Source organism: Sus scrofa, chromosome 3 (assembly GCF_000003025.6).
Source record: "Sus scrofa isolate TJ Tabasco breed Duroc chromosome 3, Sscrofa11.1, whole genome shotgun sequence".
NCBI classification, from domain to species: Eukaryota; Metazoa; Chordata; class Mammalia; order Artiodactyla; family Suidae; genus Sus; species Sus scrofa.
The window spans coordinates 68,732,540-68,755,438 of NC_010445.4; the positions used below are offsets into that span (position 1 = coordinate 68,732,540).

At 48.1% G+C, this 22,899-nt stretch overlaps 1 protein-coding gene across 1 annotated transcript in view; it reads left to right on the forward strand.

The window, feature by feature from the left end:
• SLC4A5 (solute carrier family 4 member 5) overlaps nt 840–22,899 on the forward strand; it is an 85,915-nt gene continuing 63,855 nt past the window's right edge. The window contains 2 exon segments of the mRNA NM_001315666.1: nt 840–994; nt 6,062–6,191. Of these exon segments, the coding sequence (NP_001302595.1) occupies nt 6,139–6,191 (53 nt within the window). The 5' untranslated portion in view covers nt 840–994; nt 6,062–6,138.

Genomic DNA, 22,899 nt, shown 5'->3' on the forward strand with positions numbered 1-22,899 from the left:
CCAGGAGATTAGGAGTTTCTCAGCAGAGCGAAATAATTCCCCAGGGGGCGTTCACCGCACACCCTAAAGTGCCCAGTTCCCACTGGCCGTGGGCTCTCAGAAAACACCCACTGAGGGATGATATGTGACAATTTGTCTTAGAAGCAGACTAAGAGGGAAAGGAGCAGGAGTTTGGGTTTAAAGTTGGGGGAGGAGAGAAAGCAGCAACGTGGAACACGATTGACCAACGGTGGTTGCTGTGAACAGTGAGGACCTTCCCCCCGCCCCCCCACCGCCAGCACCTGTCCTCCCACAGCACCTGCACCCTGGGCTGTGTGGCTGAGGGAACCCACCCAGCCAGGCCTCCAGGCTGATCTCCATCTGACTCACCAGCAGCCAAGGCCCTTAAGGAGGCCCCAGGGAGTCTCTGGGCAAATCCTGCCTCTGCCTTTATAAAGGGACCTGAGGAGAGGTGCCTGGGCTCTCCTTGAGCCCCTGGGCACGGGCACGGCCGGGAAGGGCTGGTTGGGGGGGAAGGGGGCAGTCCTGCCAGTCCTCTTCTCAGAGTTGCAGCCGCCACCCCCTTGCCTGCCCCAGAGACCTTCTCTCTCCAGGGCACCCGAGACCTGAGACCTCACTCTCTCTCTCTCTCTCTCTCACACACACAATTCTTTTATACTCACTGTATCTTTAATTTACTCTCAATATAGTTTTTCTCCTCACGCTCACGGCAACTCTGTTCTCTCACACACAACCTCTCTCTCCATCTCCCCAGCCTTTCACACTTTCCTTCTCTCTCTCTTTCTCTCTCTCCCTCCCACTCCCCCTCCGTCTTCTCCTCTCCCCACACCTCCCCTGGTGCTTAACCAGAAACAAAAGTGAGTTTGTTGTGCCCTGCTGGTGGGGAAGAGGACGCGTGGAGCCAGCAGCCAGGGTGGCAGCAGCAGAAACAGGCTGGGGCCAGAGGCCGTGTCCACAGCCGGAGACCCCAGCGCTCAGCTATTCCAGGGAGCAGGTAACGCCCCGGCAGGGCTGGTCCAGGCATCCTACCCTTTGCCCTGTCTCAGCGTTTCAGGGCTGTTTCTTTCCCTTCGTATTTGGTCTTAAAGGGGGAAAGGGATTCCGCATTCAGGGAATGGGGGGCACAAAAGTCCAAAGAGTGGTATGGCCCCTCTTCTGAGAATGGCGTGTAGTCCAATGGGACCAGCCAGGGTCCAGGGTGGCTGGGGTCTGATGTGTCTGTGCGAGGGACATGACAGAACTTACAAAAGCAGAGTAGGGCCAGATCACAAGGAGTGTTTTGAGCCGTGTCATAGACCCTAGGTCTGAGGAAGTAGGGAGCTATTGAATGTTTTTCTCCTGGAGAGGAATGTGAATTGACGTGAACTCTCAGAATCAGGCTGTCCCAGGCTTCTCCCAATTTGAAGAAAATGTAAGGTTATATGTTCAATTGTTAAATTATCTTCTACAAAACTTCCTTCAATCTTTGATGTCTGCTAGCAAATGTCAGCAATCAATAGGGCAATAAAAAGGATCCACGTTTAAAGTAGGAGAAAATTTCAGAAATAAGATCCATTTAAGTACATGCAGTCCGTTGAACAGTACATGGATAAATCAATAGTGTTTTCTGCTAGTAAAATTATTTTTCACTCGTATGCACAATATTTTATGCTGCTACCCAAAGACCACCGTGACTCCCAGGAGTTTGCCATGTGGACCTGTTTGATACCTTTGTAAGGCAAATTCAGCTGCTACTCAGGGAATGGAATGGGTGGAGCAACCAGAGGCACTGGGAGCAGCAGGTGGCTTTTGTGATGATAGGATCAGGAGATAATGAGACCCTGAATAAAGATGATGGCAATGGAGGGGGAAAAGGGAAAGAGCTAAAAATGAAGAAACTGACTGTCTGATTGGACATGGATGCTGAGAAAAGAGGCTTCAGGACAGAGACTAACGTTTCTCATCTAGATGGCTGAGTCGCTAGGAGTGCTAGTCATCAAACCAGGAGGGCAGGGTTAGGGTGTTGGAGTAAGAGAGGCAGAGCTGTTTAGAATATGTTGAGGTTGACCCAAGAAGGCTGCAGAACTCCCAGGTGGAGCAGCCCAGTTGGCAGTTGGAAATGTTCAGTATAGGCAGGACCTAGACATGAGTGACCTTGGCTGTAAGGTGACCCCCCAAAAATATGAAGTGGTGTAGATAGTGAGGAAAGAAGTGGACTAAGGAGGAATCCTGGGGAAGATCAAGATTTAAGTGAGACATGCAAGAGGGGCCAGGGAAGGATATTGAGAAGGAGACTTCAAAGGGATAGAGGAAAAAAATCTCAAGAAAGTACTGTCTTACAAGAGCCAAGAACATTCCAGTTCAGAGGCAGCCACCAGCACCACTGATATCTCAGAAAGATAACCCAGACTATAGCTTCACAGGGCTGTTGGTCTGATTGATTTTATTGACTTATTTGTTTGAGAATAAGGCAGGCAGCAAGAGAGATCTGAGAGTAGGGTTGTAAACTCAGGTACTTAGCATAAATGAGATTAGCAGGCTATTAGGTAGTGGGGAGTAGTGGGGCTTGTGGCAAATTAAAACACCTATGCTCACACATCACTTGATTCTAAATGATTGTTGCCGGGTAAAGAACATGGGCCTTGTCATCAGAGCCATTTGAATTTTCAGGAAAAGTCAAAAATCTAGATTTTTAGATGAAATCTCATAATTCTATGTGTTAGCAACAATTTCAAGGAATTTTATTCTCTTCAAGGGCCGAATTAAGAATGTCTTTGAGTTGCCAGTTTAAGATCTCTGCCCTAGGCAATGTCCTTAGTGTGGTGGGGATGATCCAGTTGCAGCAGTTTGGGGTGTGATTGGGTAAGGAGGAAGCAGAGACAGCGAGTGTAGACCACCCTTTCAAGGAATTGAGTGGAGAGAAGGGAAAAGGAGAGCAGGAGAGCTTGGAGGGAAGGCAGGATCGGGAAAGGTATTTTACGGTAAGAAGAGCTCTTTGTAGGCTGAAAGAGGATGGAGAGAGAGAAGTTGAAGACCCAGGTTAAGGAAAGGCTGGTTGATGAAATAAGGATCCAGTACAAGCGAATAGATGGGGGCAGAAATAGGCTAGAGGAAGGATTCTTTTGTTCAGAAATGGATGTAGCAATGATAAGGACACAGAGGGACCAGAAGGGAGGAAGTTGATGGATTTCATGGTTTTCTTGGTCACGTGGGGTAGGAGATGGATCCAGAGGCTTGCAGAGAGGAGCAAAGGTTAGGGATGGCATCGAGGGACATGGGCAAGGGAGCTGAAAAGAAAGAGTGGAGGCGCCAGCACCTCTGAGACCTGGCGACAATGGGAACCCTCATTTGCACGGCTGAACGGTTTTCTCCAGATGGGCTCATGAACTCAGGTGCTGGGATGGTGGCCGGAGGATTAACGCCTGTTAACATTCCAGGCCCTGTGTCATGTGTGTTACTCTCCTTATCTGCTTTATTGGGAAAACAACCCTGTTCACTCAGAAGGAATTCACTCGTGTGTAAGTAGCGGCTCTGAGCTTCACACCTGTGTCTGGCTGGACTGAAAGCCCACTATGCACCTTGCATCCACCATACCACAGAGCCACGGCCCTCTCTCTGTGCCCCAGGACACACCTGCGGAGGTAGGGACAGGGCTGATAAATTCTTCTTTGGGCATTGGCTGTCTGGTTTTATAGGGAAGTCATGGAGTAAGACTGTGGCGAGTGTGATGAAAGTAGTTGAAATGATTGACCACTGGGAGTCCTTGGAGAAGTAAGTGAGGGCCAAAGGGGATGCTAAACTGAGGGGCTAGAGAGGCTTGGAGGAAGTGAAAGACTTGGTGAAGTCTGAAGACAGTCACTGAGAGATTGAACCAGGCAGGGGCTATGGGATTGAGAGAAAGGAAAGTATTCTTGGAAACTTTAAAAAAAAAAATTTTTTTTTTAAGGGCCTCACCTGCGGCATATGGAGGTTCCCACGCTAGGGGTTGAATTGGAGCTGTAGCCTCCAGACTACACCATGGCCACAACAATGCCAGATCCAAGCTGTGTCTGTGACCTACACCACAACTCATGGCCATGCCGGATCCTTCACCTGCTGAGCGAGACCGGGGATCAATCCCGAAACGTCATGGATACTAGCTGGGATTGTTACAGCTGAGCCACAGAGGGAACTCCCTCAAAAACTTTTACCATGAGGGTGGAGGGGAGAGAAGGAGGTGAGGAGAGAATGACGTCAGGGTGTCTGGCTTGTGCAGTTGGGTGACAGTTAGGCCTTTAACCAAATATTCAACGTCACGTGCACCTCGCTCAGGCTCACTGCGCTGTAGACGCACTAACCAGCACATCCCGCCTCAGGTCTTTGGAACGCTGGCAGCACTCTTCTTCCAGATGTACAAGTGGCTCATTCCCATTTTTCATGTGGCAATTCAAACACGCCCTCCTCAGAGAGGTCTTCCTTGACTGTGCTTTCTAATGTAGTTCTGTGGTCATTTTATTTTCTTTCTTTCAGAACTCTTATCACTAATTGAAATGATTTTGTGTGTGTGTGTCTCTTTAGGGCTGCATCTGCAGCATATGGAGGTTCCCAGGCTAGGGGTCCAATCGGAGCTGTAGCCACCGGCCTTTGCCAAGCCACAGCAACACCAGATCTGAGCATCATCTGCGACCTACACCACAGCTCATGGCAATGCCAGATCCTTAACCCACTGAGCGAGGCCAGGGATCCAACCTATGTCTTCATGGATGCTAGTCGGATTCGTTTCCACTGAGCCACGACGGAAACTCCTGAAATGATTGTTTATTGTGGATGTGTTACTGGCTTTTTTGTCTGTCTCTGTCGCTAGAGAGGCTCAAGAAATCAAGGCTTTATGGGCCTTCTTCACAGCTTTATTTCCCAACACCTAGAACAATGACTGGCACATAGTAGCCACTCATTAAATACTGAATGAGAGAAGGAATGGAGGAAGAGAGGGGGGAAGGAAGGAGGAAAGGAAGAAGGAAGGGAAAAGGAGAGAAGAATGGAGGGGGAAGCACATTGGGGAGGGTCCTTGCTCTGTGTCGGAATGCTGACTCGAGGTATCTGAGAGACACCCAGGAGGCAACATTCCCTGGGCAGTTGGAAAGCAAAAACTGGGGGAGTTCCCATTGTGGCTCAGCGCTAACAAACCCAACTAGGAACCACGACATTGCAGGTTCGGTCCTTGGCCTCCCTCAATGGGTTAAGGATCCAGCATTGCCGTGAGCTGTGGTGTAGGTCACAGACACAGCTCGGATCTGGTGTTGCTGTGGCTGTGGGGTAAACGGGTGGCTGTAGCTCTGATTCCACCCCTAGCCTGGGCACTTCCATAGGCCGCAGGTACGGCCCTAAAAAGACAAGAAAGAAAGCAAGCAAGCAAGCAAGCAGAGGGAGGGAGGAAGGAAGAAAGAAAGAAAGAAAGAGAGAAAGCAAGCAAGCAAGCAAGCAAGCAGAGGGAGGGAGGAAGGAAGAAAGAAAGAAAGAAAGAGAGAAAGCAAGCAAGCAAGCAAGCAAGCAGAGGGAAGGAGGAAGGAAGGAGGTGAGCAGACCAGGAGTTCAGAAACAGGCTGTCACCTTGCCCACGAAGAAGATGGGCCATGTGGCACGCTGGTGCAGGCACACCCTCTCACGTGACTGATTGCCCCTTCAAGGCTGATGCTGGGAGTTGACTCTTTGGGGTCCAGTGGAAAAAGGGATCCCTCTGGGTTTGTTATGCTGAGGGTGGGGCAGAGTTTTCCTCACTTGCCTTTTCTATTCTGTTCCCTGTCCTTGCTGCTGCCCTGGCTCTGGTCATTTTCCATCCCTGCTTCCCCATCAGCTGCTAGACCCTGGAGAATGAATGGAGACTAAATCCTTTCATCACTTTCATACCAAAGAATATCCCACTCATCCCACCCACATCCAACCCGCAGAGGCTGGAGTCCAGCTTGGCCCAGTCCCTGGGCTTAGTGTCACTGAGTTAGGAGATACTTTTCCCTTGCACTTGGCTGCTGCTCCATTTCCATCGGCCTCAGAGCCCCCGCGTCCCGTGGGGCACTCGGCAGAGCCTGCTGCCCTCCTTTTGCAGGGTCTCCAGCTGCTGAGCAGCTCCAGGACATCCTGGGGGAGGAAGATGAGGCTCCCAACCCCACCCTCTTCACAGAGATGGACACTCTGCAGCACGACGGAGACCAGATGGAGTGGAAGGAGTCAGCCAGGTGAGGCAGAGGCCCAGGAGGGAGGGAGAGGGAGGTCCCCACGGCGGCTGCCCGGGGCCGAGACTGAGCTGCCCACTGGCGACCTCCTACCTTGAGTTCTGCCAGGGCGCTTCCTGGCCCCCGAAGACCCACCTACCTGCTTTTCTTAGTGTCCAGAACTGGTTTGGACCCGAAGGAGTAAACAAAAACTTATGACTTTGTCTTATCCTCAGAGACATGAAAGTCGAGGTGGGAAGGTAGAACAGACATGCTTGAAACCATGAGAGAATGAAGCAAGGGCACAAATCCTTCCATGTCGAGGGGTTCAAACTAAATGTTGTAGAAGGGAGAGCCCCAAGGGGGTCGGAGGAGGCAAGGAGGGCTTCCTGGAGGAAGGGGAATGCATGCCAGGAAAAATCCAGTTGGGGTGGTCCAGGGGGCCACTAAAGAAAAGGGACTTGGCAAAGTCTGGGGCAGGACAGAGGAGGCACACGTAGGAGGCAGAGAGCTGGGTAAATAGGTGCAGTGGAGGGAGAAGGAGAGCCAGGAAGCTGGACAGGTACCACGCAGTGAAGTCATGGGAGCCAAGGGAGAATCAGGGTAAGGAGCCATGCTGGCCATGCCCATGGCAGGGACAGAGCAGCCTCTAAACTGAACGGCAGCACCACATGCTGCCAAGAGCCCAAGGAGAAGGCAGAATATAGAAGGAAGCAGCAGGAGGGCTGGAGAGAGGAGGAGGGGCGCTGGAAGGAAGTTGAAAGACTCTGGATGACAGAGCATACCAACATTTTTCAATCTTTTTTTGTATTAGCCCCCCCCACCATAAAATATTTAAATGATCTTTGTTAAAATAGAATTCAATTTCTTTCTTTCTTTCTTTTTTTGTCTTTTTAGGGCCGCACCCTGGGCATGTGGAGGTTTCCAGGCGAGGGGTCAAATTGGAGCTGTAGCCACTGGCCTACGCCACTGCCACAGCAATGCCAGATCTGAGCTGTGTCTGCGACCTACACCGCAGCTCATGGCCACGTTGGATTGTTAACCCACTGAGCGAGGCCAGGGATCGAACCCACATCCTTATGGATTCCAGCTGGGCGCTATATCATTGAGCCACAATGGGAACTTCCAGAATTCAATTTTTTTCTAATGAGAGAAATGACATATGAAGGAATCAGATTTTTGTCAGATAGGGCTGAGCTTTGGAGTGCCCCAAACCATGGTAATACCTGAAACTTTTTCACTCCCCTAAGAATCAGTGTTTGCCCCTTTGGGTGATATTGCCCCAGTTGAGAATGCCTGGATGAACTGCCAGCTGTGCCCAAGACGGCTCCGCCTGGGGCCACCATGACACCCAGAACCTGGCAGCCACCCCAGTCACAGCCTGGGCTCTTCTTCACCAGCCAGCCTCTCTCACCTTGGAAGTCATTGTATAGAATGAGGAAGAGCAGGTTTCAACTTTCCCAAGCTCCTTCCCAACCCCATCTCTCCTGGAGAAAAACGGCCATTGTGTGTGACTAGCAGGCCTCAGAGAAGGAGTGAATTCCTAGCCTCAAGGCTGATCCCAATCCCTGTCTGGAAGCAGTAGGGTCTCTCCATATCCGCCCATTCAATGAGCCCTTACCTCGTGCTAAACAAATCACAGGCTCATCTTGCTCAAGTTGCATAGCAACATGAGGAGGCAGGAACTATGATCTCATTTTAGAGATGAGAACAGTGTGGTTTAGAGGGGCAAATAGCTCGCAAGCATCAGTGCATGCTGCTGGCCACATCTGGATGCTGGCCAGGCCTGGCTGACTCTCATCTTGCTTATGCACTTTGTCCTGTGTGCCCCACTTTCTCAGCCACCTCTCTCCCCTTCCTCCAACTTCCAGGGACTCTGTTGTGATTTCTAGGGGGGGGACATACGTCTGGAGAGAGAGAGAAATGGGGACAAGCACAGAGCCCAGGACATCCATCCAGGGCTGATAGGACGAAGGAGGACATTTGACATGAGCAGAGCCCCGTCTGGGCCACTGTAGCTTAATGCCTCTGAGGGCTTGGGCCTCCCCGGGCAGGTGCCTTTCTTGTCCAAGGTGGGCATATAGAGGAGAAGGAAAATTGAGAAGGTCCTTCTCGAAAGCCCCGTACGGAGAGGGTGCCTGCCCCCTACCTTGGGCAAAGTCCACATTCAGAACCCCTGGAAATAATTGCCAGGACATCCATGAGGTCCAGTCACATGCACCACAAAGCCCTTCCTGAGAAGGCCTCAGGGCCCATGGAAGAAACACCCAGCTTCCAATCTCTCCATAGAGCCCTGCGCCCTCTAGGCCCTGCAATGAAAGTGGTAAACCATAGATGATGTTTCTGGAAAAGGTTCCTCATAAGGTATAAAGACGCCTGGGGTTACTGTCTGCACATCCGGCTGTGTCCCTCCAAGGCAGGCTTTCTGAGGACAGCATTTGAGGAGACCCCAGAAGAGCCCCCGTGTAACCCGAATGGACCTCTAACCAACAGTGAGAGGAAAGTGGGGGCGGGCAGAAGTTAAATGGCTGAATGCAACTCCAGGCAGATGCAGAGAGGAGCAGTTTGAAGGCCAGCTTTGGGGCAGGAAGCAGCGAGAGGAGAGCCTCTCAGGCCTCCTTATCTCGAGCTCCTTTCTCCACCTCAGCCTCCTTTAGCCTTCTCTCCAGCTCACCGGCCAGTTCGCAGCCCACGAGGGTCATGAGGCCCCTGCAGAGGTCAGAGAGAGGGTTTGGTAATTGCCAGCAAGTCCACTTTGGCCTGGACGGCTGTGCTGGGGGCTCCTCCCAGCAAACTGCAATAGCAGAGGTGCTTGGGGCCTGTCACCCCCAAAAAGAATGGGAAGAATTTCCCTCAGCTGACGGGCTATGTGATCTACTAGGGAAGCCACAGATCTCAGAAGTTTCTAGAATCCAAGAACCAGCAAACCCTAGTGAGTCCTGGGCCTTTTTAGAACAAAAGGAGAAAATGATGGGAGGTCGGAACCACTCCTCACATAGACACAAAGGCCCTGAGAAGGTTGCAGGTCTGTACCCACATCAAACAGAAAGCGGGAGGGGACCCTTTAATAAAAGTATTTAATTTGTTACAGGAGTGTTTGCTTTATTGCCTTAGGAGATTAACGGAGTGAAAATCTCAAATCCGCAAGGAATTTTTCCCGGCGGTGCTTTTCTGGGGGGTATTAGTTTGGGGGATGTTTCAGGCCCTTGAAGAGGGAATCACCCCCAGATGGATTTCAATGGCGTTTTGAGCTCCACTGAGCCTTGTCCCCTTGTGCCTGATGGAGACTGAGTGCAGGCATCATTTCTAATGTAATCAATGCTGGTAGGTCAGGCTGTTAATAAGATAGATTTTTATTAAGTCTGTCTCTTTAGCATTCCCGGGAGGGGACTGCAGCTGCCTATTTGCTGATCCTGACCTTGCCAGAAGGCAAGGCTGGGTCTAGTGGGGGTGGGGGGGGGAACCCCCTTCCTGTGAGCAAACAACTTACCCAGAATTCCGTGGTCCCTCAAGCTCCAGTCTGCATGGCTGCAGGGGAGGAAGGGCAGGAGAATGATCTGGGCTGGAAGCCGGCCAAGCGTGGAGGGGCCTTTGGGGTGACTCAAAAACAGAGCTTAGAGCCTTCCATGCGATGGGAAAGCAAGCTGCAAATCCAAGCTGCCTCTGAGCGCAGCTCAGAGCAGACCAAAAGCATGACGTTGCCAAAAGAACTTCTAAGACACCTGTGCTCCGAAACTATCCTGTCATGACCAGGAATGAGCAAAAGGGCAGGAGAAGTAGGCCAGCTTTGTTGGGTCAGACCGGATCTGTACATTCCCCAAGGCCCCGAATGGCTCCCTGCGCATAGGCAGGAACGCTTTCTCACTCTGTCCATGATGGAGGTGGAAACCCAACTTTGTCTCAACCCTGAAACTGCTCCCACTCACCGTCCTGCAGAAGGGCCCTCCTACCATCGTTGCCCCTCTTAGTCTGGGGTAGAATGCACCCCTGCCTTCTGCTCTCACCACTCACCTGGGGTCACCTTATGGGGCCAGAGCTGCCCTCTCTCTGTAGAAAGCACAGTGGGGAGCTGAGAGTTCTTGGCACAAAGGTCAACAGACTTTATTCCTCCAACTACTATTTACTAAGTGTTTATTGTGAATAAGCCCTGAGCCGGGTGCTTAAAGATGTAAAAAACATGGCCGATGCCATCCCTGCTCACAAGGGCTCTCGTCTATGGGGCTCAGAGGTAAATAACTAGCTATTTGGTGATGGGGTGCCAAGAAAGCACAGTGTAGGGGCACCTAGCCCAGACAGGAGGGGCCAAGGAGGCTGTGCAGGGAGAAGAGGTGTTCACATAGACACTCCAGGGATGGGCCAGAGTTAGCCAAGGGAGGGATGGAAGGGGAAGGGGCCCCAAAACAGGAAAAACAGAGACATAGACGAAGGGACAAAAGTTCTCTGTAGCAGAAAGAGTGAGTGGCTGATCATGCAGGTCCTATGCAGACCATGTCATGGAGTTTGAACTTGATGCTGAGAGCTCTGAAGGACCACTCAGGGCTTTGGGGTGGGAGAGGGACAGGATGGTCTGTTTGAAAGAGATCACTCAGGCTCCACTGTGAAGAATGTATGAAAGGAGGCAGGATGGTGCCAGTCAGAGCCTGGCCCCCGGGGGTAAGGGGGGTGGGGGACCTGATGACATTCAGAACCAAGACATTGACAGTGGGAACAGAGAAAAGGGTAGATTTGAGCAAATAATTATACGTATAATATATATTTCCTTTTTTCATTTTTAAAAGTTTTATTGGGAGTTCCCATCGTGGCTCAGTGGTTAATGAATCAGACTAGGAACCATGAGGTTGCAGGTTTGATCCTTGGCCTTTCACAGTGGGTTGGGGATCCGGCGTTGCCGTGAGCTGTGGTATAGGTCACAGAGGCGGCTAGGATCCTGCGTTGCTGTGGCTCTGGTATAGGCCGGCAGCTCCGATTCAACCCCCAGCCTGAGAACCTCCATGTGCCACAGGAGCAGCCCTAGAAAAGGGAAAAAAAAAGACAAAGAAAAAAAAAGTTTTATTGAAATATAGTTGATTTACAATGTTGTGATAATTTCTGCTGTAAAACAGTGACTCAGTTATACATATACACATGTCCATTCTTTTTCAGGGTCTTTTCTCATGTAATCATAGGATATTGGGTAGAGTTCCTTGGGAGATATCTATATATCTCTCTATATATATACTTTTAAATAATTATACTTTATTATTTAGAGCAGTTTTTGATGCACAGCAGAACTGAGCAGAAGGTACAGAGTCCCCATGGTGTGCCCCCTGCTCCTACACATGCACAGCCTCCCCCACTATCAGCATCCTTCACCCGAGTGGTACATTTGTCACCACTGATGACCATGCACTGACATCATTATCACTCAAAGTCCATAGTTTAGGGATTTCCTGTTGTGGCTCAGCGGTAATGAACCTGATTAGTATCCATGAGGTTACAGGTTCGATCCCTGGCCTTACTCAGTGGGTTAAGGATCTGGCGTTGCTGTGAGCTGTGGTGTAATTTGCAGATGTGATTCAGATCCCACGTTGCTGTGGCCATGGCATAGGCTGGCAGCTATAGTGCCAATTCGACCCCTAGCCTGGGAACTTCCATATGCCTCAGATGCGGCCCTAAAAAAAAAAAAAATTCCAAAAAAAAAAAAAAAAGATCCATAGTTTACATTAGGGTTCACATTTGGTGTTGTGCTTTCTATGGGTTTGGACGAATGTAATGACATGTACCCACCGTTATAGTATCACACAGAGTAGTTTCACTTCCCTAAACTTGTCTGTGCTCTGCCTAATTCACCCCTCTTTTCTCCATAATTCCTGGAAACCCCCAATCTTTTTAATGCACTTGAGGCATATTTTAACGAGTAGAAGTGACAGAACTTAATAAGCGATGGCAAGTGGGAGAGAAAGATAGTTGGGCAGATGCCCAGTTTCCAGCTTGAACAAGCAGGGAACTCACCGTATCAATTTCCGAAACACAAGAGGAGTACTAAGATTCCGTTGTGTTGGGTATTTTGCTTTGTTTTGGGGGAGACCGATGATGAGCTCCGTTTTGAGTGTTATGTGTGAGGAAATTCCACGAGGAGATGTTGAGCAGATCACTATGTAGACACAGAGGTCGAGTTCAGGAGAGAAGCGTAGGTTTGCGAGCCCTCAGCATCTAGATGGAGAGCAAACCCATAGAAAAGGACAAGGTTACCGCTGAGATCTGTGAAGTAAGGCAAGCGCCCAGGAGACTGACATTTGAAGGACGGGCAGAGGAAGCAGAACCCAGAATGGAGACTGAGGCGAGGGGCATCCAAGAGGCAGGAGGGGGATGAGAAGAGCGCTGTGTCCAGGGAACCAGGGGCAGAAGACATTCAAGGTGAGGGCGTGGCCAACTCGTGGGGAAGAACTGAAGAGTATCCACGGGACAGAACGGAGGGATATAGCAGTGTCAGGAGAGGAGGGGACAGAGTGTGGAGAAGTGAGGCAGGAGGTCGAAGGTGGGTTCTTTCAGACAGTTCTTCTAAGGTGCTTGTCTGTGAAGGTGTGAGAGGCTCTCAAGATGTACCTGGGGTCAAGGGAGGCTTTGGGGTTTTGTCTTTGAGGAATGGAGAGATCTGAGCATATTGAATGCTGACGAAAAGGGCAAGATGAAAGAGCGGAGTTTCAAGATGCAAGAAGCAAAAAAGCCCTGCTGGATGGAGGATGCGGGGCCCTGGGCACATTTGGGGGGCTCCCATGGCCAGGAAGGCTGACACCCCTCCCCTATGACAGGCCCGAAGGAGCAGAGGGCAGGGCAGTAGCAGCAAGGTTTGGGGGCCCCTCGCAGGAGCACAGAACTGCGGGCTGATGATTCCCAAACTCTCTCATTTGAAGAGAGCGCAGGGTGGAAGCGTTGACCGAGAAAACTAGTGGTCCTGAGACAGGTAAGCAGCTCCAGGCCCTGCAGTCTTGTTTCTCTGTAGTGGAGCCACGCATGGAAATGTATGATCAGAGGAAAGATCTCAAGGTTGTTTGACTTTGGCTCGATGCTTGTCTCCCATCCAAGTACCAAGCAGGCCAGCCCTGCTCAGCTTCTGAGATCAGACGAGATCGGGCACGTTGAGGGTAGAATGGCCGTAGATAACTTGATGTTTATCTACTCTTGTCTGAATAATCTTACTGTCCATCATTATCAAGCTATTTTCACATCCAATATCCAATATGGTCTTTCCTTCTCTCTCCACTAGTCAAACGCTGATACCAGATACTTAGGTTGAGCAAACTGGATAAAGAGATTTTTTATTGAGATATAATTGATATATAGCACTGTATGAGTTTAAGGTGTACAGCATAATGATTTGACTTAGGTGTGTCATGAAATGATTATCACAATAAGTGTAGTGAACAGCCATCATCTCCTGTCTCATACAAGATGAAAGAAATAGAAGAAAAAAAAGGAGTTCCTGATGTGGCTTGGTGGTTAATGAACCTAACATCCCTGAAGATGCGGGTTCAATCCCTGTCCTTGCTCAGTGGGGTCAAGGATCTGGCTGTGGCTGTGGCTGTGGCTGTGGCTGGAAGCTGTTGCTCCGATTGGACCCCTAGCCTGGAAACCTCCATATGCCATGAGTGTGGCCCTAAAAAGCAAAAAAAAGAAAAAAGAAAAAAAAAGAAAGAAGAAGAAAAAGTTTTCTTGTGATGAGAACTCTTAGGATTTGCTTTCATCATTTCTAACATACACAGTGTTGACTATATTTATCGTGTTTACATTACATCCCTCATGTTTAATTATCTGTAACTGGAAGTTTGTACTTGGGGCTACTTTCATCTAATTCCCCCTGCCCAAACCCCCCACCCCACCCCACCCCCCCGCCCCATGATCTGATCTCTTTTACATAAGTTTGTTTGTTTTTGAAGTATAATTGGCCTACAATGCTGTTAGTTCCTGTTCCACAATGTAGTCATTCAGTATTTCTATACATTTCAAAACGATGACTGTGATGAATCTAATTACCATCTGTCACCATACAAAGTTATTACATAGTTTTTGACTGTATTCCCCACCCTGTACATTTCGTATCTGCGACTCACTTGTTTTATGAATGGAAGTTCGTACCTCTTAATCTCCCTCACCTATTTCTCTCCTCCACCTCCTCCCCTGTCCTCCAGCAACCTCTGTTTGTTCTCTGTCTGTATGACTCTATTTTATTATATCTGTTCATTTGCTTTATTTTTTTAGATTTTATTTATAAGTGAAATCATACTGTATTCGGCTTTCTCTGGCTTATTTCGCTTAGCCTAAAAACCTCTAGCTCCATCCATGTTGTCAGATATGACAAGACTTCATTTTTTTTATGGTTAAGTAACACTCCATTGTGTGTGTGTGTGTGTGTGTGTGTGTGTCTGTGTGTAACATTTCTTTATCCATTCATCTGTTGATGGACACCTAAGTTGCTTCCATAGCTTGGCTATTGGGGTGCATATATCTTTTCTAATTCATGTCTCTTATTTTCTTTGGATAAATGCCGTAAGGGACAAAGTGATTTTATATCACTTAGAACCTGGACCAAGTCCCAGGTAGAAGTGGGCAAGGTTCCCACCAGGCCTCAAAGGCCCAGATTCCAGCCTTCACTCTCACCTTGGAGCTGGGTGAACACAGAATGGGGCCTGTGCTCGAGGCATTCATTCCCCAGGGACTTACTGACCACCTACAGGCAGCACAGCTGAGGTGGGTCTGCATGAAGCCCAGCAGAAGAAGGAGCCATCTTCAAAGGACCTGCCATCAAGTTGCAAGCACCAGTCCACATCCATGGGATCAGCCAGGCGGTGATGCAAAAGGCCTTACGTGGTGGACCAGTGGTGGCAAAATGGGATTAGCTGGCCAGTGAGTGTGACAGGAAGGCTAGTTAAATGAGGAGAGAGGGCAAGGGCTCTTCTCGGATGGGGCATGACAGGTTGGCAGCTGCCAGAGCCCCTGGAGGCTGGGCAGCAGGAGGGACTACTTCCATCCAACAAGAACAATTCCCACATCTTCAGACACCCTTAGACAGCTCTCACTGTTGTCAGGAGCGGAGAGACCCTATCATTAGACCACTTTGCATGCCAAGACCCCAGTTGATTGACCCATATGCATTATATATACAAATTATATATGTATAATTTATACATCTCTCTAAACATTTTATTATGGAAAATTTCATTAACCACTGCACCACGATGGGAACTCCCACTTTCATCAATGATTAATATTTAATATTTAACTATCTCCAAAAGCTTGCTTTTGGAATTTGGTTTTGTTGTTTATTATTGCTGGAATGTTTTAAGAAAAATCCTAGATGTTGTAAACATTTTAGTACATATCTTTGTGAAATTAGACTTCTTTTGTAAATGCAACCACAATGACATTATCTCCTTGCAAAATTGAGAACGATTCCTGAAGATGATGGGAAATCCAGTGTAGAGTCAAATGTCCCTACTTGCCTCAAAAACATCTTTTTGGAGTTCCCATAGTGGCACAGCGGAAATGAATCTGACTAGGAACCATGAGGTTGCAGGTTTGATCCCTGGCCTTGCTCAGTGGGTTAAGGATCCAGCATTGCTGTGAGCTGTAGTGTAGGTTGCAGACGTGGCTCAGATCTGTCATTGCTATGGCTGTGGTGTAGGACAGTAGCTGTAGCTCTGATTCGACCCCTAGCCTGGGAACCTCCGTATGCTATGGGTGTGGCTCTGAAAAGAAAAGAAAAGACAAAAAAAAAAAAAACAAAAAAAAAAACAAAAAAAGCAAAAACAAAAAAACATCTTTTCAATGTTAGTTTGTACAACTTCGAATCAAAACAAGGTATAGACACTGAATGTGGTGGTTTTGTCTCCCATCTTGCTAGGATTAGAACCCTCAGGCTCAAGAGATGCTGAAGGAATGGTCCTCCCTGAAAATCCTTTGGCCAGGAGCTTTTTTGCTCAAGTCAAGAGCACCCCCATCTGATATATCCAGCTCTACAACCACAGCCCAAGTTCAAGTGAGCTGTCAGGGCCTGTGTATCATGCACTAAGGAAGAGAAATGCCTCTTCTGTTGTCAGGATATCTTAGGCTGCAATTAACCGAAGCCCATTTAAACTAATTTACGTAAAAGGGGGGAGCATCAGCAGACTAGGAGATGACCTCAGTATCCAGGGACAGTCAGATCTCTCAAGGGCTGGATCTGGGAGGCCAGGTTTTCCTCTTTCTCTGCGTCTGGTCTCTCCTCTCTCTAGGTATCTTCTTTACTCTCCCCAAGCCCGCTTCCTCCACTTGTCCTAACCCACGCCATTCCTCAGCCTCCATGTAACATCTACTCTACTCAAAGGACCATCCCAGAATGTGTTCCTAAATCCACCAGTTCCTGATTCTTCAGAGAGACTCCATTTTGCCCCTCTAGTGCCCATCACTGTGCCCCAGATCAGAGGTAGGTGGAGGTATGGGAGGGCAGGCCAGGGCCTGGGAACTACATCCACATGGATGGCAGCCAAGCATACACCCCCAATATGTCTTTTACAACACGTATGTAATAGTAAATCTATGTCCTTCATGTTGTCTATTCATTGACCACAGTTCTGCTTCTCGTGCCAACCAGAACTTCCAGAATTCTTCAACTTGCCCATAAGACCGTGGGTGGTAGAGTTTTGCAGACCCCTCCCCCTCTTGGACAAGCACCTCATAGATCATGCCTTGTCTTCGTGACGGACAATGGTTGATGTCACTGCAACTCTATACCGATTGCTAAGGCAGTGGAAAAGTGGCCGCTCTAATCTGTGATTCTCGGAGAACTTTGTAAAGTTTGTCTTATCCACCACACCTTCCTTCTTTCATTCTAAAAACATTTTAAGAGGCTGCTGAGTTAGGGCCCGTGAAAGAATTAAAAGGAGCAAAGCACGAATCTGTTCTCGAAATGCTTATCATCCAGTGCAGGTGTCGATAGGCTTTTCCATGAAGGCCAGAGAGCCAATATTTGAGGCTTTTTGCTCATATGAGATCTCTTCTTCCTCTTCTTTCTTCTCCTTCTCTTTTCCACAATCCTTTTAAAAAATGTAAAAACCATCATTAGCCAGCAGGCCGAACAAAAAATACAGGCTCTGGTGTGCTTTTAACCCAGCACATGGTTTTTCAGCTTTTGTTCTACTGTAAAAGGCAGGCATGTGCTCATACACAGTGATAACCAAAAAACAGGGCTGGGAGTTCCCGTTGTGGCTCAGTGGGTTAGGAACCCAACATAATGTCTGTGAGGATGCGGATTCCATCCTTGGCTTTGCTCAGTGGGTTAAGGATTTGGCGTTGCTCTGAGCTGTGGTGTAGGTTGCAGACCCAGCTCGGCTCCCAAGTTGGTGTGGCTGTGGGGTACGCCAGCAGCTGTAGCTCCCATTCAACCCCTAGCCTGGGAACTTCCGTGTGCCACAGATGCAGCCATAAAAATACAACAAAATAAATAAATAAATAAATAAAAATCCAGGGCTGTACATATGAAGTGGTGAGAAGAACACGGCTCTCATGTCAAAAGACTCGCCCTTGAATCCTGTCTCTTATCAGCTCTTGACCTGGGGTAGGTTCCTGGTGCTCAAAGAGTCTCCGTATCTATACAATAAGAGGAGGAACAGACCTGGCTCCTGGATCCATTTACAGATTAAATGAAATAATATGTGCAAATGGCTTAGCATAGTCCCTGGCACTCAGAAAGCACTCAGCAAGCTTTAGCCACAGTCAGTATTACTGAGCTATGTGACAAAGTGCGATGCAGTCAGAGGAAGGGGCCGCCTCTGGGTCCTTGGGGAGGCTTTGGCCCAGGGGGGGGGGCGACCTTTGAATTAGGCCCTGAATAGCCAAAGTGGAAGAGAGGGCATGGGGGCCGAGTGGGGGCTGCTCTCCTGAGGGGCAGAGAGGAGAAGGTGCTGGCAGGCTCGGAAGGGGACGGACACATTTATAAATGATAGACCCATGCGGTAATTACACATCCCTCCTGGACACACAGACAAGTAGTCCTCAGAGAAGTTTGGCTCCAGAAGTCATTCAGATCAGAATTTGCCAGTAGCTTTGTCTGATGGCATGCACTCAGCCGCGGGCACCTCCTTACCCCTGAATGAAGACACGATGTGCAGCAGGACAGGCCCTTCACCAAATGCACGAGGTTGGGAGCAAAGCCCACCCTCCCCCATTCAGGTCATCATTGCTCCTGGAATGCCACACCTTTGGCACCCCCCTGCCACCTGCATTGCTGGTACACTTTTAAGGAAGAAGTGGTTCTCCAGTAAGGCCCAAATTGCATTGCATAACCTGAAGGTCCTGAGAGGACACTCCTAGGTTAGCAAGAGGAAAGACTTTCAATCATAGGGAATCAGGGAGTTCCCGTCGTGGCTCAGTGGTTAACGAATCCAACTAAGAACTATGAGGTTGCGGGTTCGATCCCTGGCCTTGCTCAGTGGGTTAAGGATCTGGCGTTGCCGTAAGCTGTGATGTAGGTTGCAGACTCGGCTCGGATCCTGCATTGCTGTGGCTCTGGCGTAGGCCAGCGGCTGCAGCTCTGATTCAACCCATAGCCTGGGCACCTCCATATGTCGAGAAATGGCAAAAAGACCAAAAAAAAAAAAAAAAAAAAAAAAAAAAACATAGGTAATCACTCTGACATGGGAGGGCATAGGGTTCCTTCCAAAACAGTCTAAGTCAGAGGTCCCCACCCATCTGGTCCTGGTCCCAGGCAGATCTCTTTTGCAGAGATGGAGGATTCCAAACTTCTTTTCCTGAGTCTATTAACACTTGAATCACTTGGCTAGTGTGCCTCATTCTCATTCTGTCACTTTCTGATGATAATTTGATTTTCCTTATCTGGCTGCCTATAGGGAGCGAATGCAAGGGCTAGAAGATGAGAATAACCCCTGTGACTGTTGTAAATCTTATTGTAAACTAAATAAACTTGGCCTCTTTTTTTTTCTTTTTTCTTTTTTGTCCTCCTGGTGGGATATGAAGTTCTTGGGCCAGGGATCAGATCCGAGCCACAGGTGCAGCAACACAAGATCCTTAAACCCATTGTGCTGGGCCAGGGATAGAACCTGTGTCCTGGCATAGCAGAGACACTGCCAATCTCATTGCACCACAGCGGGAACTCTGGCCTTTGGTTTTATACATCAATCCTTGTGAACTTGGTTAGCATTAATCAATATCCCTGGACCTAATCATCTCGGGGACAATAAAACAACACATGTCTGAGTTTAGTCTGGGGTGCACTCCCTAAGAGGTCTCTGAGGCCTTTCTGGTGTCATTAGCCCCGCTTAGTACCTTCTAAACTCCTGCATATGTATGTCAACTCTTGACCCATGCCTGCCTACTCAGTCTTACATACTTTATAATCTTTCAAATTCACTGTCAGGTTTGGTTTGTGAACATACACACCATATATGTAGTTTTAATCAGTTTTATAAATGAGCTGTTATTTCACATACATGTTTTAATGCATGTGCTTGTCATCGTATAGTATGGATTTGCCAGGTAAATTGTAGGAATGGGCAAAATTTTACTTAGGATTTCATCTTTTGAAAAAGTTAACTCCTGTAAATCATCTCTTGGTGCCTCTGTCAAAGACCGAACTAATAGTTCCTCAGATACCTCTAGGAAATTTCTTCATTGGCCCATAAGAGAATTAACACTAGCTTTTGGTTTCTGCTGGAAAATTCTGCTGATAAGACTCAGTGTAACGTTAGAGCTTTGCTGAGTAATGTGAACTGACATTCACATTATTTTAAGAAATGAATCTGGAGTTCCCATCCTGGCACAGCAGAAACGAATCCGACTAGGAACCATGAGGTTTTGGGTTCAATCCCTGGCCTCACCCAGTGGGTTAAGGATCCGGTGTTGGTGTGAGCTGTGGTGTAGGTCACAGACGTGGCTCGGATCCTGCACTGCTGTGGCTGTGGTATAAGCCGGCAGCTGTAGCTCCGAGTTGACCCCTAGCCTGGGAACCTCCATATGTCACGCGTGAGGCCCTAAAAAGCAAAAAAAAAAGAAGGAAAAAGAAAAAAGAAATGAATCTGTTAGAATCACAAAATTTATTACAAACAGGCCTCAGGCAAAAAGCAAAAACACTGTCTTAATGCTTTGTAACTAATCCATGGAAGTCCAGTCTCAGGATGATGGAGCAGGGATGGGAGACTTACAGAATAGAAGTCAATGAGGCCACGCAGTTGCACAGTTATCCCAGTGAGGATATGGACTTTACAACTTTCAGGTGAATAACCTTAACTTCATCTAAGAGATAAATTCATACAAGTATAAGTCTTGATACAAATGTTTAGAGGCAACATATCTTTAACATTAAAGTTTGCATTAAGTTACTTCCTATGGTAGCAGAGCAGAAACAAATCTGACTAGTATCCATGAATATTCGGGTTCAATCCCTGGTCTTGCTCAGTGGGTTGGGGATCCAGCTTTGCCATGAGCTGTGATATAGGTCGTAGATGTGGCTCAGATCCCACGTTGCTGTGTCTAGTGTAAGCTGGCAGCTGTAGTTCCCAATTTGACCCCTAACCTGGAAACTTCCATATGCCGCACATGAAACCCCAAAAAGCAAAAAACAAAAAAGTTTGCATTAAAAAAAAAAATCTTTAAATCAGGGCATCCTAAGGGGATTTTTTTACAAACAAGTTAGCCTGGACATAATTTAATGATAGTGATATGTAAATTAAGTGCAGAAGAAAAGGCTTTTCACTCTAATTGCTCTCTCTCGCTAGAGAGAGAGAGAGAGAGAGAGAGAGAGAGCAGATTTTACTCTTTTTTGGGAGGGGAGCACACATGTAGCATATGGAAATTCCCAGGCTAGGGGTCGAATCAGAGCTGCAGCTTCTGGCCTATGTCACAGCCGCAGCAGCACCAGATCTGAGCTGCCTCTGCAACCTACACCACCTTCACAGCAATGCCAGTTCCTTAACCCACTGAGTAGGGCCAGGGATCGAACCTGCATCCCCAAGGATACTAGGTGGGTTTGTGACCACTGAGCCGCAAGGGGAACTCCACAGATTTTACTCTTATCTAATCACACATAATGACCCACGCATTGCTCTGTCTTCTCAAAGACCTGGGTCTTTTTTTTAAAAAGTAGTGATCTCAGATTCTTAGGCCTCTGAGATTCAGCTGTCATCAGTCTGGAGTCAGTTTGGATGCTGGAATTTGTGAAAAGTTTCCAGATGGTCCTATGGCACCTAAGGCTGAAAGACACTGATACACATGCTGGCCAGGGCAGGGCTGGGGGCAGGGAAGTGGTCAGGACTCTTAGTTTTCAGCCCTCTCTGGATCCAAAAAGGAGTTGCTCCCTGCCCTCACCTCTGGTGGTTTGGTGGTGCCTAGTAGCTTGCTCCAGGATGCGACCTACCATTCTTGGTGTTAACTGAAAAGCAACTTCCTCTAATCATGTAGTGACCGAGTTACTAGTCACAGAAAAGGCCTCAGTTCCGGACCCCCTTTGCGTGACTGAGAGCTGCTTTCTCTGACATGTGACTCTTGGAGGCTCCATTCAGCTCCATCCCAGTCGGGAGGGGCCCCTGGCACCTGCCCCTGGCCTGGACAAAATCCCTAGGAGTTCTTTTCCAGCCCGGAGAGTTTCTTTCCATTTGACCTGCTTCTCCAACTCTAATTCCCCCCTTTTGAAGCCAACTGTGGTATAAAGTTCACTTTGCAACGAGTTGCTTGGGATTACACATTAACTTTTATCAGGCTTCCAAGGGTTGTTAAGCCTGGCTTTGGTCAGAAGCTTTTTAAAGAGCCCATTCCTTTCTCCATTCTGAAAAGTGGCTAAATGTTTTATTACGGAAAATTCAAATTTATACAAAAGTGGCATGTGGTAGAATGGCCTCCTTGCAACGTGCCCATCCAGCTTCCGCAGTCACCAGCGAAGATGGAAACTATTACATTTAGAATGGATAAGCAAGGAGTTCCTGTTGTGGCGCAGTGGAAACGAATCCCACTAGGAACCATGAGGTTGCATGTTCGATCCCTGGCCTCGCTCAGTGGGTTAAGGATCTGGCATTGCTGTGAGCTGTGGTGTAGGTCGCAGATGCGGCTCAGATCCCTCATTGTTGTGGCTCTCGCGTGCACCAGCAGCTACAGCTCCAACTGGATCCCTAGCCTGGGAACCTCCATGTGATGTGGGTGCAGCCTTTTAAAAAAGGGGGAAAAAAAAAAAGAATGGATAAGCAATGAAGTCCTGCTGTATAGCACAGGGAACTATATCCAATCTCTTGTGATAGAAGATGATGGAAGATAGTATGAGAAAAATAATATGTATATATGTATATATGTGTGTGTGTGTATGACTAGGTCACTTTGCTATACAGCAGAAAAAGGCACAACATTGTAAATCAACTGTACTCAAATTAAAAACAAAAACAAAAACAAAAAACGGTCACCAACCTACTCCTAGTCAGTCTTGGGTCTCTAGTTCCACCCACTACCCCAGACACACACCCTGGATTATGCTGACACAAATCCCACACACCATATCTATCCATCTGTAAATATTTTAGCAGATACACTCTGAAAGGTAAGGCCTCTTTCTTTCTTCTCCAGTTTTTTTTTTTTGTGGTTAAATATAAAATACACTTAATATAAAATTTACCATCTTTATTTTTAAGTATCAGTTCAGCGGTTTTAAAGATTTTCAAAATGGTGCAACCATGACCATCATCCAGCTCCATAGCTCTTTTCATCTTATAAAATTGAA